Source organism: Bombina bombina, chromosome 2 (genome assembly GCF_027579735.1).
Source record: "Bombina bombina isolate aBomBom1 chromosome 2, aBomBom1.pri, whole genome shotgun sequence".
Lineage (NCBI taxonomy): Eukaryota > Metazoa > Chordata > Amphibia > Anura > Bombinatoridae > Bombina > Bombina bombina.
Genome location: NC_069500.1, coordinates 617,512,503 through 617,534,513, shown reverse-complemented (window position 1 = coordinate 617,534,513; position 22,011 = coordinate 617,512,503). Strand labels below are relative to the sequence as shown.

The 22,011-nt window shown below is 39.9% G+C and overlaps 1 protein-coding gene across 1 annotated transcript in view; it reads left to right on the top strand.

The window, feature by feature from the left end:
* SPATA6L (spermatogenesis associated 6 like) overlaps positions 1-22,011 on the top strand; it is a 113,487-nt gene that overhangs the window by 40,431 nt on the left and 51,045 nt on the right. Inside the window, exons 6-8 of the mRNA XM_053702549.1 lie at positions 3,717-3,841; positions 10,210-10,284; positions 11,810-12,076. Coding sequence (XP_053558524.1) covers positions 3,717-3,841; positions 10,210-10,284; positions 11,810-12,076 — 467 coding nt within the window. The remainder of the gene's footprint in view (positions 1-3,716; positions 3,842-10,209; positions 10,285-11,809; positions 12,077-22,011) is intronic.

Sequence of the window (22,011 nt, the reverse complement as noted above, 5' to 3'; positions counted from 1 at the left end):
ACAAAGCTTCAAGATGCATGCCGTGTCCTTCATTCCATTCAACACCCGTCAGTAGCTCAATGCATGGAGGTGATCGGCTTAATGGTAGCGGCAATGGACATAGTACCTTTTGCACGCCTACACCTCAGACCGCTGCAATTATGCATGCTAAGTCAGTGGAATGGGGATTACTCAGATTTGTCCCCTACTCTGAATCTGAATCAAGAGACCAGAAATTCTCTTCTATGGTGGCTTCATCGGCCACACCTGTCCAGGGGGATGCCATTCAGCAGGCCAGACTGGACAATTGTAACAACAGACGCCAGCCTACTAGGTTGGGGCGCTGTCTGGAATTCTCTGAAGGCTCAGGGATTATGGAATCAGGAGGAGAGTCTCCTTCCAATAAACATTCTGGAATTGAGAGCAGTTCTCAATGCCCTTCTGGCTTGGCCCCAATTAACAACTCGGGGGTTCATCAGGTTTCAGTCGGACAATATCACGACTGTAGCTTACATCAACCATCAGGGAGGGACAAAAAGCTCCCTAGCAATGATGGAAGTATCAAAGATAATTCGATGGGCAGAGTCTCACTCTTGCCACCTGTCAGCAATCCACATCCCGGGAGTGGAGAACTGGGAGGCGGATTTCTTGAGTCGCCAGACTTTTCATCCGGGGGAGTGGGAACTTCATCCGGAGGTCTTTGCCCAAATACTTCGACGTTGGGGCAAACCACAGATAGATCTCATGGCGTCTCGCCAGAACGCCAAGCTTCCTCACTACGGGTCCAGATCCAGGGATCCGGGAGCGGTTCTGATAGATGCTTTGACAGCACCTTGGAACTTCGGGATGGCTTATGTGTTTCCACCCCTCCCGCTGCTTCCTCGATTGATTGCCAAAATCAAACAGGAGAGAGCATCAGTGATTCTAATAGCACCTGCATGGCCACGCAGGACTTGGTATGCAGATCTAGTGGACATGTCATCCTGTCCGCCTTGGTCTCTACCTCTAAGACAGGACCTTCTGATACAGGGTCCGTTCAAACATCAAAATCTAACTTCTCTGAAGCTGACTGCTTGGAAATTGAACGCTTGATTTTATCAAAACGTGGTTTTTCTGAGTCGGTTATTGATACCCTGATACAGGCTAGGAAGCCTGTTACCAGAAAGATTTACCAAACGTTACTCCTGGAGTAAGGTTAGGATCTCTAGGATCTTGTCCTTTCTACAAGAAGGCTTAGAAAAGGGTTTATCGGCTAGTTCATTAAAGGGACAGATTTCAGCTCTGTCCATCTTGTTACACAGGCGTCTGTCAGAAAATCCAGACGTCCAGGCCTTTTGTCAGGCTTTAGCTAGGATCAAGCCTGTGTTTAAAGCTGTTGCTCCACCATGGAGTTTAAACTTAGTTCTTAACGTTTTACAGGGTGTTCCGTTTGAACCCCTTCATTCCATTGATATAAAATTGTTATCTTGGAAAGTTCTGTTTTTAATGGCTATTTCCTCGGCTCGAAGAGTCTCTGAGTTATCAGCATTACATTGTGATTCTCCTTATCTGATTTTTCACTCAGACAAGGTAGTTCTGCGTACTAAACCTGGGTTCTTACCTAAGGTAGTTACTAACAGGAATATCAATCAAGAGATTGTTGTTCCATCCTTGTGTCCAAATCCTTCTTCAAAGAAGGAACGTCTTCTACACAATCTGGATGTAGTTCGTGCCCTCAAGTTCTACTTGCAGGCAACTAAAGATTTTCGTCAAACTTCTTCCCTGTTTGTCGTTTATTCTGGACAGAGGAGAGGTCAAAAAGCTTCTGCTACCTCTCTCTCTTTTTGGCTTCGTAGCATAATACGGTTAGCCTATGAGACTGCTGGACAGCAGCCTCCTGAAAGAATTACAGCCCACTCCACTAGAGCTGTGGCTTCCACTTGGGCCTTTAAGAATGAGGCCTCTGTTGAACAGATTTGCAAGGCTGCAACTTGGTCTTCGCTTCATACTTTTTCCAAATTTTACAAATTTGATACTTTTGCTTCTTCGGAGGCTATTTTTGGGAGAAAGGTTCTTCAGGCAGTGGTTCCTTCTGTATAATGAGCCTGCCTATCCCTCCCGTCATCCGTGTACTTTTGCTTTGGTATTGATATCCCAGAAGTAATGATGACCCGTGGACTGATCACACATAACAGAAGAAAACATAATTTATGCTTACCTGATAAATTCCTTTCTTCTGTTGTGTGATCAGTCCACGGCCCGCCCTGTTTTTAAGGCAGGTAAATATTTTTTAAAATTATACTCCAGTCACCACTTCACCCTTGGTTACTCCTTTCTCGTTGATTCTTGGTCGAATGACTGGGACTGACGTAGAGGGGAGGAGCTATATGCAGCTCTGCTGGGTGAATCCTCTTGCATTTCCTGTTGGGGAGGAGTTATATCCCAGAAGTAATGATGACCCGTGGACTGATCACACAACAGAAGAAAGGAATTTATCAGGTAAGCATAAATTATGTTTTTTTAACCCAGAATATAAATATTAATATACAGTACTGAAAACTGTACAGGTCTTATATAGATATATGATGTTATAATAGGGGGATAGTAATAAAACGTAATGACAATATTAACAATAAATTTCAGCACAATATATACAAAAAGTCTCTAAAGTTAGTCTATGTAAATTTGTATATTTCCAATGCGAAGGTTCAACTGCGATATCCCCAAATGATAAGAGTGTCTACTTACTAGACCTTACCTCAATCGATCATATGAGGTAAGTAAGAGTGATTCAGGATAGCCTGAGTGTGGTTCAGCAAACGGTTTCTGCCGCCAGATCTGTAGAGAAGAGATAATGTGCTGGCTTCAATGCTTCCTTTAGTATGGTATGGATCAGGATCAGGAAACTTCCCTCCAAACAATGCCGTTGTATATGGAAAAAAACAGAAATACACAAATCGTGCAATACTGTATGTTTTATTAGGGAAGCAGCCTCGGCCTTCTACAAAATCCCTATACAATTATGCTCACATTTAGAATCCTTAGAAATATGAGGTATTTTTAAGCAATCCGAGTACAATTGTCAAACATACAGATGAATTCAGATGTTCTCTGTACTATAGAGAGGGTTCGTAGTGTATTTCCGGTTGAGACTTGTAATTTAAAAACAGTGTTCTACAACATAGCCATTATAAAACAATATCACAAATAAAAAGTTCATAATGCAGATAAAATGAAATAAAAAAAACGCTTTTGGCAAAGTGTTTAAGTCACCTAACGCGTTTCGAAGGTATATAAATACGTCCATCTTCTTCAGAGGTCAACTTTGATATCACAGTTGAACCTCTCGCACTGGAAATATACGAATTTACATGGACTCTCACTTTAGAGACTTTTTGTATATATTGTGCTGATATCTATTGTTAATATTGTCATTACGTTTTATTACTCTCCCCCTATTATAACATCATATGTCTATATAAGACCTGTACAGTTTTCTGTATATTAATATTTATATATTGGGTTAAAAAACTTGCTCTATATATTCAACTGTTCACAGCGCTTTCCCTCAATCTCTTTCTTTTCCACACATTGTTTAGCGCTGCCAAATTCCGTAGCGCTGGATATATATATATATATATATATATATATATATATATATATATATATATATATAATGTATGTGTGTGCTACAGAGATGTTTATGTACTCGTAAGTGCAGTCTAGTTATGATTATGGAAAAGCTCTGTTTGTTTCAGTTGGGGATATTCTGGCTTTTTATGAAGAGAATACTCGAGATTTCCTGTTCCCTGAGCCTAAGCTTACTCCACCATACCCAGGAGTTGACAGAGAGGTGCTGATGAAAGCAGTCCCTGATTTTCCTGTGAGTAGTTTATCTTGTAAATTTTTTTTGAAAACTGTTAACAATGAGTTTTAATATTTGTTCACTGCTAATGCTACTACTTAAAGGGACAGTCAACACCAGAATTGTTGTTGTTTTAAAAGATAGATAGTCCCTTAATTAACAATTCCCCAGTTTTGCATAACCAACACAGTTATAATTATACATGTTTTACCTCTGTAATTACCTTGTATCTAAGCCTCAGCAGACTGCCCCCTTATTTCAGTTCTTTTGACAGACTTTCATTTTAGCCAATAAGAGCTGTCTCCATGGTAAATTCACGTGCATGAGCTCAATGTTATCTATATGAAACACGTGAACTAATGCCCTCTAGTGGTGAAAACTATCAAAATGCATTTAGATTAGAGGCGGCCTTCAAGGTCTAAGAAATTAGCATATCAGCCTACCTAGGTTTAGCTTTCAACTAATAATACCAAGAGAAAAAAGCAAAATTGGTGATAAAAGTAAATTGGAAAGTTGTTTAAAATTACATGCCCTATTTGAAACATGAAAGTTTTTTTTTTTAACTTGACTGTCCCTTTAAAGAATAAGTATTGGGTCTAGACTGTCCCTTTATTACTTATTGTTGCATACCAGACACGCATCTTGCAATGGGTTTTACATTTATACGATTGTGAGAAGTACATGAAACTTATAAATAATCATTGTTCCGCCCACAGCTTTCTTTTTGTCCAGTTAGCTGTTTTCTTGTATGACAGTTTAGCAGTGCACGTTTAATATTTTTCAGTTAGCTATTTCAAATTGCTCATGCACAAATCAGCATATGCGAGAAGGAAAACGTATTTAAGAGTCTATCATGATTGGAGAAATTTAACATACCAAAATATACATACAATAGGAGGTGGGCGGAGCTTGGTGTCCATTTTTAGCCTAAGAAACAACAAAAATATATTTTTTATGTACTTCTTACAAGCTTATAGATGTGGGATAAGCAGCAGGATGCTTCTATGGTATGTAACAATAAGTAATCAAAAGTATGCATTGGGTCTGGGCTGTCCCTTTAACTTTCCTTTTGTGCCCAGTCAATCTTACCTCCTCAGATATCCCATTGTTACAAAATGATATTTTATACCTGTATAGGTTAAGTTAATACACTGACTAAGGGGGCTTATAGTAACATAGTAGATAAGGTTGAAAAAAGACTGAAGTCCATCGAGTTCAACCTATACAAATCTAAAATACTTACAAAAAGCTCCAGTTAATCTAAAATAACCCCACTAAATGCTGACTCATTTAATACTAGCAATCATATCCATGAATTTTGTTTATATACAGAAATGTATCCAGACTATTTTTAAATGTATCTAGGGTATTGGCATTCACTACCTCCTTTGGTAATGAGTTCCACAATTTTATTGCTCTTACAGTGAAAAAAGGTTTCCGTTGCAGGAGATTAAATCTCCTTTCCTCCAACCTTAAATTGTGACCTATTGTCAGAAACAATTTTCTAGGAATAAATAGAGCTTCTACCATCTCTGAATATGGGCCTTGAATATATTTATATAAAGTAATCATGTCACCTCTCAAGTGCCTTTTTTTCTAAAGAAAACAGACTCAGTTTGGCTAGCCTCTCCTCCTAGGTTAATTTCTCCAATCCCCTTATTAGCTTTGTTGCCCTTCTCTGAACTTTTTCTAGTTCTGCAATATCTTTTTTTGCGATCGGTCCCCAGAACTGCACTCCATACTCAAGGTGAGGTCTTACCAGGGCTTTATATAGTGACAGAATTATGCTTTACTCCCTTTAATCAATGCCTCTTTTAATACATGCTAGTATCTTATTAGCCTTTGCAGCTGCTGCCCTGCATTGTGCACCCACCTTTAGCTTGTTATCTATTACTACTCCCAAATCCCTTTCCTCCTCTGTTTGGCTAAATCTTGTCCCATTTAAAAAAATACGTTGCCTGCTTATTTTTACTTCCAAAATGTAGAACCTTGCATTTTTCCGTATTAAATCTAATTTTCCATTTACTTGCCCATACTTCTATTTTTTGCAGATCCCTTTGTAATGAAAGTTCATCTTGCTCTGACCTAATGACCTTACTTAACTTAGTATCATCTGCAAAAATAGAGATGTCGCTATTTAATCCTTGCTCCAAGTCATTTATAAAAATATTAAAAAGAACGAGGCCCAGTACTGATCCCTGGGGGACTCCACTGATTACCTTTGTCCAATCTGAGTATGATCCATTTACTACTACTCGTTGCTCCCTATCTTTTACCCAGTTATTTATTCATGAGCTAACATTTTCAGCTATTCCCAGTCCCTTAATTTTGTGCATTAGTCTCTCATGTGGCACTGTATCAAATGCCTTTGCAAAATCTAAGTATATCACATCAACTGATTCCTCTTTATCTATATTTTTACTTACTTCCTCGTAGAATCTAATTAGATTAGTTTGGCATGATCTATTTCTCCTAAAACCATGCTGATTAGAACTCATAATCTTGTTTACACGAATATGCTCATCAATATAATCCCTTATAATCCCTTCAAATATCTTCCCCACTATTGATGTCAGACTAACTGGTCTATAGCTTCCTGGATCATCCCTGCTTCCCTTTTTGAAGAGTGGCACCACATCAGCTTTACGCCAATCCTGGAGTACCTTGCCTGAGGATAATGAGTCTTAAAAAATTAAGAGTAGAGGTTTGTCTATAACAGTGCTAAATTCCCTTAACACCCTTGGGTGTATTCCATCTGGGCCTGGAGTTTTATTTACCTTAATATTATCCAGTTTTTTTCCTGATATCCTCTAAACATAACCCAGTTAATGGTATGGACATGGCTTTTTTGCATGCATTGTTACATTCCTTATAAATATTGTATGTTGAGTCTGTACTATTTATATTGTCCCAACTTATATTATTTAATGATTTCCTTAAATTGTTGAAATTTGCTTTTTTGAAGTTAAAAGTATTAGTTAAACCTTTAAGACACTGCATATGAAAAGAGATTTCAAATGTGACCATGTTATGATCACTGTTACCCAAATGTTCTTTGACTTCTATGTTTGATATTATATCTGTATTGTTTGCTAGAACTAAATCCAATATAGCTTTACTCCTAGTTGGCTCCTCTATTAATTGTGACAAGAAGTTATCCCTGAGAACATTTAAAAATCTATGCCCCTTAGCTGAATTACTAGTTTCATTGGCCCAGTTTATATCAGGGTAGTTAAAATCTCCCATAATTACAGCACTGTTATTAGCAGCCTTACCTATTTGTATTAGTAGTTGAGTTTCATCCAGGTCACTAATGTTAGGGGGCTTGTAACATGTTCCTAGTAATATTTTTTTAGAATTTTTCCCCCCACTCTTTATTTCCACCCACAGGGTCTCTACATTGTCACCTGTATCATAAATATCTTCCCTTATTGTAGGTTTAAGGTTAGGTTTAATATACATGCAGATTCCTCCACCCCTTTTATTATTCCTGTTCCTCCTAAATAAAGTATACCCCTCTAAGTTAACTGCCCAGTCATGTGAATCATCCCACCAAGTTTCAGTTATACTAAATAACATCATAGTCCTCTTCTGCAACTAAGAGCGTAAGCTCCCCCATTTTACCTGTCATGCTTCTTGCATTTGTTGTCATACATTTAATTTCCATGTGCTTTCTGCTGCTACTTGGTGTGCTTTCCCCTATTATGTGTTTTTGTTTTATTTGATTTCATTTACTTTGTTCTTCATAATTCTATTTTCAATGTAACCAAACGTTGTATGTGACGGAGACTGTTTATATAAATTCTTATCCACAAAGGTTTTTTGGACAATTTTTTTAACGTTTTTCTTTAGATGGTGCCTATTGTTACAAATGTATTTACGTAAAAATAAAAAAACAATAACAACAACAAAGAATTTTAAAATTAAAAGTGAACTTTTTGGTGTATTTTAATGTATTTTTTATTAAAGTCTTGCAGTAGCAGAATACTACTTCTTGCTCAGCATTTCTCCGTACACCCTAGTAATATGCAGTGTCCAGAAGCATTTTATTTAATTAGCAGAATCTATGTACCTAAAAACATAGGCACATCTTCTCCTCTTGGGATAGCATCATTAAACAGATAAGAGGTATCTCATCAACACATTCCCCCATGATCCCGATTTTCCAAAACACAGAATTGCTACTTGGTGTTCATCTTGCATCGGGTGGCACTCATTACAGTGACTTAGGCTTCTCATCGCCTTTGATTGACTTTCTCAAAACTCAAACCTAGACAGGACTTGACAGATATATTAGAGGGCACATTCTCTAACTGGCTGAAGTATTCACAACTGCAACACCTTTTACATGTATCCCCACATAAATTTCAGCTTTTACGCCGTCCTACCCAATTCGAGAGGCTCTGTAGGGTCGGTATCCCCTCGAGAGGAACTTTAGCCTTGTCAAGATGTATTCTAGATGACTGTTTACACGCAGCGTTACCGAAATATGCTCAGTCTTGGCGAGACGAGCTGAACATAGACATTCCACCAGAAAAGTGGTAAAAATTATTTGACTTTACTTATGGGTCCTCGACGTCTACTCAAATCCTTGAAATGAACTATATATCCCGAAGTATCACCTCAGTGCTGGAGGGGGTGTGGGGACGTTGGGACCTTGTTGCATGTGTGGTGGTCGTGCCCCCATCTGCAACCCTTCTGGAATTCTTTAGAAAGAGCCTTACATCCACTTTTTGGCCCTACACTTAAATTGACCCCTATGATTATATTGTTTAATAGCAAACCCAAGATCTCTTGCAAGATTAGACTCTCTCTGTTCCAGATTGCATAAATGGAGCTAAGTCCCTAATAGCCAGGAAATGGAAATCTAACACTACTCCTACCATTGCAGAATGGACAGTAAGAACACAGGAACTTATATTACTGGAGGAATACTCATACTTCAAACAAAATAGAAACAACGTATTCTTAAACCTAAAACTCTACTGGGAAACATTGCAAACCCCACCGTGATAGCACCAATAGCCTATATCTCTACATACTGACATACTATCGACACAAGGAGTTTTATTCTAAACCTCCTCTCCCTCCCCCCCCATCCACCCTTCAGTTCCCTAAACGTTTACAACTTTGTGGTACCTAATACCTGGAGCTACCAGATCGACTTCCTTGCCCCCCTACCCACTCCGGTCTTACTCTTCCCCGCTTCTTCTTTTCTTTCTACCTTAGAATAACTTTTCTCTTTTCTTGTTTTGTTACCTTTACTTACTAAAAGGTTATTTGATTGCCGAACAAGCAGGTGATAGTGTAAGCCATGTTGGCTGCTAACCTATATTACCACCCACCAGCTGTCCTAAAGATGCACAATTGATGCTGTATTTCTTTTATTTTTCTTTGTTATTGCATATTAAGCGGAACTGTGGAATGTGAACTTCGATTTGTATTTTCCTTTGATGTACACACCAAACCTTTTCAATAAAATTCTATTTAAAAAACAAACAAAAAAAAAACGATATACCTAGTCAAACATCATATAATGTTTCTTAAAATCATAAAAACAGTTAGGTGGAGCTTAATCTGACATACATGAGAGACAAAAAGTTATGTTTAATAGCTACAATTTGTATATGTGTTAGCAGAACATTTTAGACACTATAACAAGCTCTATCAAATACAAATGTTACTTTTTAAATTATTTTTAAAAATAACACCTTAGAAATCTTTAATGGCAGATATTAGACAAAATGCCTCAAGATTATAAGCTCTCAGGAGCAGAGCCCACTGTTCCTTTGCAATACTATGCTTAAATCTGTATAATAGTGTGAAAGAATTCTCCAGCTAGTAGTGCAAATCGACCTTTATTTGTGCATACAGATTACCAACAATAACAGCAACGTTTCAGGCAAACAATAAGCCCTTTGTCAAGCTTGACAAAGGGCATATTGTTTGCCTGAAACATTGCTGTTATTGTTGGCAATCTGTATGCACAAATAAAGGTCGATTTGCACTACTAGCTGGAGAATTCTTTCACACTGTGATTCGTCTGGGTTTGGTTAACCCTCTCCGTGCTCAGTATTATTTGGTGGGTGCTGTATTTCACTTACCTGTTGAAAGTTAAATCTGTATACTGAGATTTTCGTTTATAATAAAATATATTAATTATTCTATTATTATGTAGCCTAAGGTCCAGGCCACAATATGGCCGCCCACTGCATTTTATCTTGTCTTCCACAGCTCAATGTGCTGATGGAGATAAAGTAAACAGATAGAAAATTAGAGTTTAAACCTATATGTGTGTCTGTCTATATCTACAGTAACACAGATGCACCCTTCGTCATACCTGTTGTGGTTTTTAATTTGATGTCTCGTGTTTGTTTTTACTCCAGGGTATTGCTCCAAAGATTGAGTTCTCTACACAAACAGTCATCAAACAAGCTGACAATTGCCAGAAAACAAGCAGAGTGAGTTTTACCTTTTAAAGCAAATCTGGTGTTTCTAAAATGCAAAGCAGAATTAATAACCATATGGAACCTAGGTGCCTGGTTCACAATAGAAGGTCGGAATACAAAATGTAAAATAAAGGAGCCTTATTATTCTGAAGTCTATGGCCTTACCTGGTATTTCCTAGGCAGGAGCGGAAGAGTTCATATTACAGAGTTGTTGCTTCATTATGTCACCATACCAGCCAAGCCCAAAATTAAACTTTCATTATTCAGATAGAGCATGCAATTTTATACAGCGTGTCAATTCACTTCTGTTATCTAATTGTGCACTATATTTTATTTGCACACTTTCTGAGACACCAACTCCTACTGAGCATGTTCAAGAATTTGCAGAATTTACGTATAACCATTTTTTATTGACTGATAGCTGTCACATGATGCAGGGGGAAGGATCTGCAATCAACTAATCGTTGTTTCCGCCGCGCAGTGAAGTTTGTGCAAAGGGGCTGAACACAATGATTAGTTGATTGCAGAGGAGTCATCTGTCAATCAGTTAGTATAAATGGCGACCGGAGGGTCAGCTTTTATCCATATGGCTTTTCTAGTGAAATATCTCTGAAGAGAAGTATATACTAACGATTTCATGAATGAAAGTCTCATTCATTTTTTAACATCTATCATTTCACTTTAGCTAATAGCATTAACTTTACATTCACTTTAAGTTCCCAGTAGTGCATTGCTGCTCATGTGCCCACCTGGGCAATGGATAACGAGAGAACAAAGCAAATTAGGTAATAGAAGTACATTGGGAAGTTGTTTAAAATGTTATGAACTGAATCATGAAAGTTTAATATTGATTTTACTGTCTGTTCCCATAGCACAATATCTCTCTATGGAGAAGTCATTTTTACAGCTGAACATTTTTTTTAAAATATAATGCTATCTACTTCATTGCCCGGGATTGAAAAAGGCCGGATCCCCCACATTATTCCTAGGTTCTTGCCCTGATAGAATATCTTGCCACCATGGAGAGATACGTTTATAGGAAGCAGGGTAAGGTGGATTCCTATTGGGAGATCTGGTATGTGTGGTTCAGCAGGGGAGCATAAAACCCTAACTTTATGTTAATTTGGAAGAGGTTACTTTAAGACGGGGACTTTAGGATTATTTGCGCTGTTTTAATGACTTTGCCATTAGATTAAACTATTGATAATTAAGTCTTTTCTATGATTATGTTTAGTTACTTGGACTAAGCCTGAAAATGTGATTATTGTAACCAACTTGAATTTTTATATATACTGTATATATATATAAGTACAAGTTCTCTGATGACCGTGGTGCTCAGCAGCAAAGTTTAATAATCCAGTGAAAAACAAGCAGTCACCCACCCGATTTAAACATCAAATTCTTTTAATCCAAAATCGATTATGGATTAAAAGAATTTGATATATATATCACATTTTAAACATTGTGGGAACCACAACTTTGTAGGCATCTGTTTACTTGTATGGAATATGAGTGTTAAATTGTTATGCTTTGACAGGCAGACAAACATCAATTCCGGAGGTCTTTGCCTAACACACCAATAAGATCGAGTACGTCCCCAACAAAAAGTGGCTGCAGGATGATCCTAGAAAAGAACTACAAGAGTCCCACAAGATCAGCAAGGTCTCGATCTCCATCACCTTATACCCGAAGGCGAATGTGTGAACTCAATAAGGATAATGAACAGCGGCTTGCTCATTTAAACTTAGGCTCTTATGAGTTTAAATCTGACGCTGATGCCAAACCACCCTTTATAGTCAGACATGTGAGTTTTAACAACATCATTACACAATATTGTAATAGCTCAAGACCTTAGTTTATTTGTGCAAACTATTGGAAAATGGAACAAACGTAGTTATTTAATAACATTTTGCAGGCTTTTTCAATGAACGTAAATTCATCAAGTGGGACATGCCACAGTGGAATTAATAGCAAACGTTAATTCATAATAAATTAAGCCACATAATAGTTCTTTAAAACTATAAATTAATATTTAAACTTTGCTACTAAGTCTCTATTCAGTTGCTCAGACACGAGAGCCCCATACTACTGATGTTTGCTGTTTTGGTACCAATATATTTTAAGTTTTATTCTTACAAGCCATGTTTTTAAAGGGACATATTTCAGCTTTGTTGCACTAATGCTTTGTTCAGATTATGGGGCCGAATTATCAAGCTCCGAATGGAGCTCAATGCCCCTTGTTTGCTGCTCCATAACTTGTCCGCCTGCTCTGAGGCGGTGGACAGAATTCAACCCGATCGAATACGATTGGGTTGATTGACACCCCCTGCTTGCGGCCGATTAGCCGCAAATCTGCAGGGGGCAGTATTGCACAAGCAGTTCTGGTGAACTACTTGTGCAATGATAAATGCCAACAGCGTATGCTACATTGTGTCATGTCTGCTGCACTTTGATAAATATGCCCCTATGTGTTTATCCACCTCAAGGTTAGTCTGGTCAAAAGCCACAATGCGTTGCTGCTCATGAGTAGACATGGCTGGTGATTGGTGGCTGTGTAAAAATACTGCTTGTTGATTGGGTCACTGTATGTGATCTGCTCAGGAGTGTATCGCTGCTATTGAGTGGACATTTTGTGTTTAAACCCTTTGCGAGGAGTAAACGCATAATCAGAGCCAAATTAGTACAATAATAAAATATATTCTCTCTCTTTCTTTTCTTTCCTATAGCAAGGAGAGTCCACAACTTCATTCCAGTTACTAGTGGGAATTCAACTCCTAGCCATCAGGAAGAGGCAAAGAGCACCCCAGCAGAGCTGTTAAAGTGAATGTCAATTTTCATGTGAAAGTGTCCGGTTTTTAAACAAACTATTAAAAACAGGGGCACTTTCATTCATGATAATTGATATTGCACCGGATTTTAAAAATACTTACCTTTTTCTTCTGAAACGCTGTATCGCCGTTCTGAAACAATGCCCCCGTCTGCTTCTTTCTGGTTAACTTACCCAGCAATTAACGAAATCCGCTTCCTCCAATCATGGCATTGCCTCAGACAATGATTCCCCTGGGGGGGGAAGCCGTGATTGGAGGAATCGTCATTGCTGACGTATAAGGAGGCTTGCGACGGGCTGGTGAAGCGCTGGAGCGGTTTCAAGAAGAAAAGGTAAGTATTTTAAGAAAACGGGTGAAATGTAAATTTTCATGAATGAAAGTGCCCCTGTTTTGAATAGTATTTTTAAAAACCGGGCACTCATTTTTGAAAGTTTACACTCGCTTTAAGTGTCACTTCCCTTACCCATAACCCACAGTCATTCTCTTTGCCTCTATTACGGGAGGATGTGCGAAGATGGTGTCAAAAGATATTTAATCCTTTAATGGGTACTTGGGGACTATGCTGTGTTCATGTCAATCTCTTTAGTAAGAGTAATGGTGGCTATTAGCAGTTAGAAAGCGGCAAGGTGGTCCTTGTTTTATTTCTAACATTATTGGTACCCCTTCATAGAAAGCCAGGGTTGTTACTCTGTTCTTTCTTTTTACAACAGGTCCCTGACAGAAACTTTGTCACACTTGGAGTTGGTGAGAAGAAAGAAGACTTCTAACCGTAAGTCCCTGTATCCCTGCCCCCATGGCTATGGTCTATAAAATGAGACACTAAGGGTGAGAGACTTTTATTAATTTTGCAAGGTACCCTCTGGTGTGGGTGGGCAAAGGGAAAGGGAGATATTTTAACCTGACATACAACTTCAAGTGAAGTGTATTAAATTCTGTGTCTAGGTTCTCCTTCTCTGGAGCGGCGACTCTGTTTTTACTAAACTTAATCAAAGACAACCGCACGCTAATAATACAGTAGGCTGGCAGTTTCCTGATCCCTCTGGTAAGGGGGTTGTATGTGGCCCTTTTTTAAATGAGGAGTTAGGATATCTTTTAACTCCTGGGAAGGGGTTTTATGAGAATCTTACTGTATCCCTTGTGTGAGGTCAAACTATCTTTATTTTTTCCTCTGATCATGTATGAGCCTTTTCGGAGTGTGAATTATGTCTCTGAAGCTCTTTTAAATTCCTCGTTAGGCTGTTTGATTTTTACTAGAGCTGCCATTTTATCTCCTTCATATCATCGAGATTGGCGCACTCCAGTATATCCTAAGGAGAATTTTTTACATTTAGCGGAAAGGCTGAGTATATTTCATATGTGCGGCACGGACATACAATCTATGCTGCTTGATAAGATGCGCTTATTGTATTGGCGCAATTTTATCCGTCTTGACAGTCAGTTGTCATGGCGGCAGTGGGGCGATATTAGGAACGCTTTGTAGCGCCATTTGTGTGCCCTCCTTGCGGCATTTCACCTGTCTAGGTCTCTTTGTTATAGCCAAGACTTTATTTAGTGCTCTGTTCACCGACACTAGAGTACAGGAAAGTGTTTTGATTATAGGAAATCTATTTTTCTATTATCAGCAGTTTGTATGTTGCTAAATGTGTAAATTTACACTGTGTAGTGCAGTGTTACGGATTTCAACTTCTAGTTGAAAATCTTTGGTGAGCCTTTCGAACCACATTTAATGCCTCTACATCCTGGTTTCTCAACAGCCTGGCTGTGGCCCAGTACCGGGCCATGATAACCCTGCTGGTGGGCCCTGACCTTTCATGCCACCACTGCACACTCTTACCCTACTGCACACCAGGGGCAGACTGACCAATCAAGGCCTCAGGAAAACTGAAAAAACACTGACCCAAATGTATTCAAATGTATGCAAATTAACATGGTAGCCTCTCTGTCCTAATCCCAACAGGCCCATCAACCTCCAGAGCCAGGACCCCCAACATTAAGGGCCAAAGAAAGGGCCCCCAACCTCCAGGGCCAGACCTCACAGCGACAGACCCTCGGCAGGACCCCCCACACTCCAGGGCCCCCACTAAACCCACACTGAACTGCTTAGTTACTGATAGGGCAAATCCCTGCTGCTATATATTCACACCAGCAAAGAAGGCACTCTCCGTTGTTCACAAATTCACTGAGGTCTGAGGACAGGGGAGACGCCGAAAATGTTTACCTTAACAAATAAATGAATTTGTGAACAACGGAGAGTGCCTTTGCTGTTGTGAATATTATTCTGATTAAAAGTGCACCCCGGAGGCTCTCTTGGATATTGAGTGCTGGTTCCCTATCTTGCATTAGTGTGTATATATATATATATATATATATATATATATATATATAGATATATATATCTATATATATATCTATATTTCTATATATACGTTCCTTGTTTGCAAGAAGGCACTCACTGGTCTTTAGTGAAAAACAACTTTTAATTCATATCAAAAAGCAAGTACATCCATAACGTTTTGATGTCGTTATGATGACATCGAAACGTTATGGATGTACTTGCTTTTTGATATGAATTAAAAGTTGTTTTTCACTAAAGACCAGTGAGTGCCTTCTTGCAAACAAGGAACATACATATTTTATGTGAAGTGCACCCTGGCAGTTGTGGTAATGTAAGACTGTGCTTATCTCTTTTTGGAGGATATTTCTATATATACAGGGAGTGCAGAATTATTAGGCAAATTAGTATTTCTCCTGTTAAGTGTGGTCAGTCCACGGGTCATCATTACTTCTGGGATATTATCTCCTCCCCTACAGGAAGTGCAAGAGGATTCACCCAGCAGAGCTGCTATATAGCTCCTCCCCTCTACGTCACCTCCAGTCATTCTCTTGCACCCAACGAATAGATAGGATGTGTGAGAGGACTGTGGTGATTTTAATTAGTTTATTACCTTCAATCAAAAGTTTGTTATTTTATAATAGCACCGGAGTGTGTTATTCATTCTCTGGTAGAATTTGAAGAAGAATCTACCTGAGTTTTTTCTATGATTTTAGCCGGAGTAGTTAAGATCATATTGCTGTTTCTCGGCCATCTGAGGAGAGGTAAACTTCAGATCAGGGGACAGCGGGCAGATTAATCTGCAAAGAGGTATGTAGCAGTTTATTATTTTCTGACATGGAATTGATGAGAAAATCCTGCCATACCGTTATAATGTAAACTCAGCCTTAAATGCAGTAGATGTAGCTGGTATCAGGCTGTCATGTATGTATATTTTACACTTCAGTATTCTGGGGAATGGTACTTCACTGGATTTATACTGTATGCATAGACTTAACCTAATTTGCAGGGACTTGCAATAGGTTTTAAATAACAATTAATTTATTGAGGTTAAACGTTTTTTTGCTGGCATGTAAAATCGTTTATTTCTCTGAGGTACTGGGTGAAAAAATGTTTTGGGCACTATTTTTTCCACTTGGCAATAGTTTTGTTTAAATTAAAGCAGTTTACTGATCTCTCTCACTGTTATGTGTGAGGGGGAGGGGCCATTTTTGGCGCTTTTACTACGCATCAAAAAACTCAGTCAGAAGTTCATTTTCTTCCTGCATGATCCGGTTCATCTCTACAGAACTCAGGGATCTCCAAAGCTTGTTTTGAGGGAGGTAATCATTCACAGCAGAGCTGTGAAGATTGTAGTTGACTGTGATAAAAAACGTTTATTTGTGTATTTTTTCTGCTGTCAGGGTTAGTTATCCTTTGCTAATGGGAACAATCCTTTGCTAAAATTGTATATTGCTTACAAAGATTTGATGCTATAACTTATTTATTTTCAACTGTCATAATTTTTTCTGTGCTTCTTATAGGCACAGTTCGTTTTCATATTATTGTAAATTACTTGAAAAGCATTTCCAAGTTGCTAGTTTATTGCTAGTGTGTTAAACATGTCTGATTCAGAGGAAGATACATGTGCTATATGTGCTAATGCCAAAGTGGAGCCCAATAGAAATTTATGTACTAATTGTATTGATGTTACTTTAAATAAAAGTCAATCTGTACAAACTGAACATATTTCACCTAACAACGAGGGGAGAGTTATGCCGACTAACTCGCCTCACGTGTCAGTACCTGCATCTCCCGCTCGGGAGGTGCGTGATATTGTAGCGCCGAGTACATCTGGGCGGCCATTTCAAATCACATTACAGGATATGGCTACTGTTATGACTGAAGTTTCGGCTAAATTACCAGAACTTAGAGGCAAGCGTGATCACTCTGGGGTGAGAACAGAGTGCGCTGATAATATTAGGGCCATGTCAGACACTGCGTCACAGGTGGCAGAACATGAGGACGGAGAACTTCATTCTGTGGGTGACGGTTCTGATCCAAACAGACTGGATTCAGATATTTCAAATTTTAAATTTAAGCTGGAAAACCTCCGTGTATTACTAGGGGAGGTGTTAGCGGCTCTGAATGATTGTAACACAGTTGCAATACCAGAGAAAATGTGTAGGTTGGATAAATATTTTGCGGTACCGGCGAGTACTGATGTTTTTCCTATACCTAAGAGACTTACTGAAATTGTTACTAAGGAGTGGGATAGGCCCGGTGTGCCGTTCTCACCTCCTCCGATATTTAGAAAAATGTTTCCAATAGACGCCACCACACGGGACTTATGGCAAACGGTCCCTAAGGTGGAGGGAGCAGTTTCTACTTTAGCTAAGCGTACCACTATCCCGGTGGAGGATAGCTGTGCTTTTTTAGATCCAATGGATAAAAAATTAGAGGGTTACCTTAAGAAAATGTTTGTTCAACAAGGTTTTATATTGCAACCTCTTGCATGTATTGCACCTGTCACGGCTGCAGCAGCATTTTGGTTTGAGTCTCTGGAAGAGACACTTGAATCATCTACACTAGATGAGATTACACACAAACTTAAAGCCCTTAAGTTAGCTAACTCATTTATTTCAGATGCCGTAGTACATTTAACTAAACTTACGGCTAAGAATTCCGGATTTGCCATTCAGGCACGCAGAGCACTGTGGCTAAAATCCTGGTCAGCTGATGTTATTTCTAAATCTAAATTGCTTAATATACCTTTCAAAGGGCAGACCTTATTCGGGCCCGGGTTGAAAGAGATTATCGCTGACATTACAGGAGGTAAAGGCCATGCCCTGCCTCAGGACAAAGCCAAACCTAGGGCTAGACAGTCTAATTTTCGTTCCTTTCGTAATTTCAAAGCAGGAACAGCATCAACTTCCTCTGCACCAAAACAGGAAGGAGCTGTTGCTCGCTACAGACAAGGCTGGAAACCTAACCAGTCCTGGAACAAGGGCAAGCAGGCCAGGAAACCTGCTGCTGCCCCTAAGACAGCATGAATCGAGGGCCCCCGATCCGGGACCGGATCTAGTAGGGGGCAGACTTTCTCTCTTCGCCCAGGCTTGGGCAAGAGATGTTCAGGATCCCTGGACGTTAGAGATCATATCTCAGGGATACCTTCTGGACTTCAAATCCTCTCCCCCAAGAGGGAGATTTCATCTGTCAAGGTTGTCAACAAACCAAATAAAGAAAGAAGCGTTCCTACGCTGCGTACAAGATCTTTTATTAATGGGAGTGATCCATCCAGTTCCGCGGTCGGAACAAGGACAAGGGTTTTACTCAAATCTGTTTGTAGTTCCCAAAAAAGAGGGAACTTTCAGGCCAATCTTGGATTTAAAGATCCTAAACAAATTCCTAAGAGTTCCATCGTTCAAGATGGAAACTATTCGAACAATTTTGCCCATGATCCAAGAGGGTCAGTACATGACCACAGTGGATTTAAAGGATGCTTACCTTCATATACCGATTCACAGAAATCATTACCGGTATCTAAGGTTTGCCTTTCTAGACAGGCATTACCAGTTTGTAGCTCTTCCATTCGGATTGGCTACGGCTCCAAGAATCTTCACAAAGGTTCTGGGTACTCTTCTGGCGGTACTAAGACCGCGAGGAATTTCGGTAGCTCCGTACCTAGACGACATTCTGATACAAGCTTCAAGCTTTCAAACTGCCAAGTCTCATACAGAGTTAGTACTGGCATTTCTAAGGTCGCATGGATGGAAGGTGAACGAAAAGAAGAGTTCTCTCTTTCCACTCACAAGAGTTCCCTTCTTGGGGACTCTGATAGATTCTGTAGAAATGAAGATTTACCTGACAGAAGACAGGTTAACAAAGCTTCAAAATGCATGCTGTGTCCTTCATTCCATTCAACACCCGTCAGTAGCGCAATGCATGGAGGTGATCGGCTTAATGGTAGCGGCAATGGACATAGTACCTTTTGCACGCCTACATCTCAGACCGCTGCAATTGTGCATGCTAAGTCAGTGGAATGGGGATTACTCAGATTTGTCCCCCACTCTGAATCTGAATCAAGAGACCAGAAATTCTCTTCTATGGTGGCTTTATCGGCCACACCTGTCCAGGGGGATGCCATTCAGCAGGCCAGACTGGACAATTGTAACAACAGACGCCAGCCTACTAGGTTGGGGCGCTGTCTGGAATTCTCTGAAGGCTCAGGGACTATGGAATCAGGAGGAGAGTCTCCTTCCAATAAACATTCTGGAATTGAGAGCAGTTCTCAATGCCCTTCTGGCTTGGCCCCAGTTAACAACTCGGGGGTTCATCAGGTTTCAGTCGGACAACATCACGACTGTAGCTTACATCAACCATCAGGGAGGGACAAGAAGCTCCCTAGCAATGATGGAAGTATCAAAGATAATTCGCTGGGCAGAGTCTCACTCTTGCCACCTGTCTGCAATCCACATCCCGGGAGTGGAGAACTGGGAGGCGGATTTCTTAAGTCGTCAGACTTTTCATCCGGGGGAGTGGGAACTTCACCCGGAGGTCTTTGCCCAGATACTTCGACGTTGGGGCAAACCAGAGATAGATCTCATGGCGTCTCGTCAGAATGCTAAGCTTCCTCGCTACGGGTCCAGATCCAGGGATCCGGGAGCGGTTCTGATAGATGCTTTGACAGCACCTTGGACCTTCGGGATGGCTTATGTGTTTCCACCCTTCCCAATGCTTCCTCGATTGATTGCCAGAATCAAACAGGAGAGAGCATCAGTGATTCTAATAGCACCTGCATGGCCACGCAGGACTTGGTATGCAGATCTAGTGGACATGTCATCCTGTCCGCCTTGGTCTCTACCTCTGAAACAGGACCTTCTGATCCAGGGTCCATTCAAACATCAAAATCTAACTTCTCTGAAGCTGACTGCTTGGAAATTGAACGCTTGATTTTATCAAAACGTGGTTTTTCTGAGCCAGTTATTGATACCTTAATACAGGCTAGGAAGCCTGTTACCAGAAGGATTTACCATAAAATATGGCGTAAATACTTATATTGGTGCGAATCCAAGAGTTACTCATGGAGTAAGGTTAGGATTCCAAGGATATTGTCTTTTCTACAAGAAGGTTTAGAAAAGGGGTTATCCGCTAGTTCTTTAAAGGGACAGATTTCAGCTCTGTCCATTCTTTTACACAAACGTCTGTCAGAAGTTCCGGACGTTCAAGCTTTTTGTCAGGCTTTAGCTAGGATCAAGCCTGTGTTTAAAACTGTTGCTCCGCCATGGAGTTTGAACTTAGTTCTTAATGTTTTACAGGGTGTTCCGTTTGAACCCTTTCATTCCATTGATATCAAGTTGTTATCTTGGAAAGTTCTGTTTTTAATGGCTATTTCCTCGGCTCAAAGAGTTTCTGAGTTATCTGCCTTACATTGTGATTCTCCTTATCTGATTTTTCATTCAGACAAGGTAGTTCTGCGTACTAAACCTGGGTTCCTACCTAAGGTGGTCACTAACAGGAATATCAATCAAGAGATTGTTGTTCCATCTTTGTGTCCTAATCCTTCCTCGAAGAAGGAACGTCTGCTACACAATCTAGATGTAGTCCGTGCCCTGAAATTTTATCTACAGGCAACTAAGGATTTTCGTCAAACGTCTTCCCTGTTTGTCATTTATTCTGGTCAGAGGAGAGGTCAAAAAGCTTCGGCTACCTCTCTCTCTCTTTTTGGCTTCGTAGCATAATACGATTAGCCTATGAGACTGCTGGACAGCAGCCTCCTGAAAGAATTACAGCTCATTCTACTAGAGCTGTGGCTTCCACTTGGGCCTTTAAGAATGAGGCTTCTGTTGAACAGATTTGCAAGGCTGCAACTTGGTCTTCTCTTCATACTTTTTCCAAATTTTACAAATTTGACACTTTTGCTTCTTCGGAGGCTGTTTTTGGGAGAAAGGTTCTTCAGGCAGTGGTTCCCTCCGTATAAAGAGCCTGCCTGTCCCTCCCGTCATCCGTGTACTTTTGCTTTGGTATTGGTATCCCAGAAGTAATGATGACCCGTGGACTGACCACACTTAACAGGAGAAAACAAAATTTATGCTTACCTGATAAATTCATTTCTCCTGTAGTGTGGTCAGTCCACGGCCCGCCCTGTTTTTTATTGCAGGCTAAAAAATTTTATTTTTTTTTGGATTATACTCCAGTCACCACTACACCCTTGGGCTTCTCCTTTCTCGTTGGTCCTTTGGTCGAATGACTGGAGGTGACGTAGAGGGGAGGAGCTATATAGCAGCTCTGCTGGGTGAATCCTCTTGCACTTCCTGTAGGGGAGGAGATAATATCCCAGAAGTAATGATGACCCGTGGACTGACCACACTACAGGAGAAATTAATTTATCAGGTAAGCATAAATTTTGTTTTTGACCACATCATCCTCTTTATGCATGTTGTCTTACTCCAAGCTGTATAGGCTCGAAAGCCTACTACCAATTAAGCATATTAGGTGATATGCATCTCTGTAATGAGAAGGGGTGTGGTCTAATGACATCAACACACTATATCAGGTGTGCATAATTATTAGGCAACTTCCTTTCCTTTGGCAAAATGG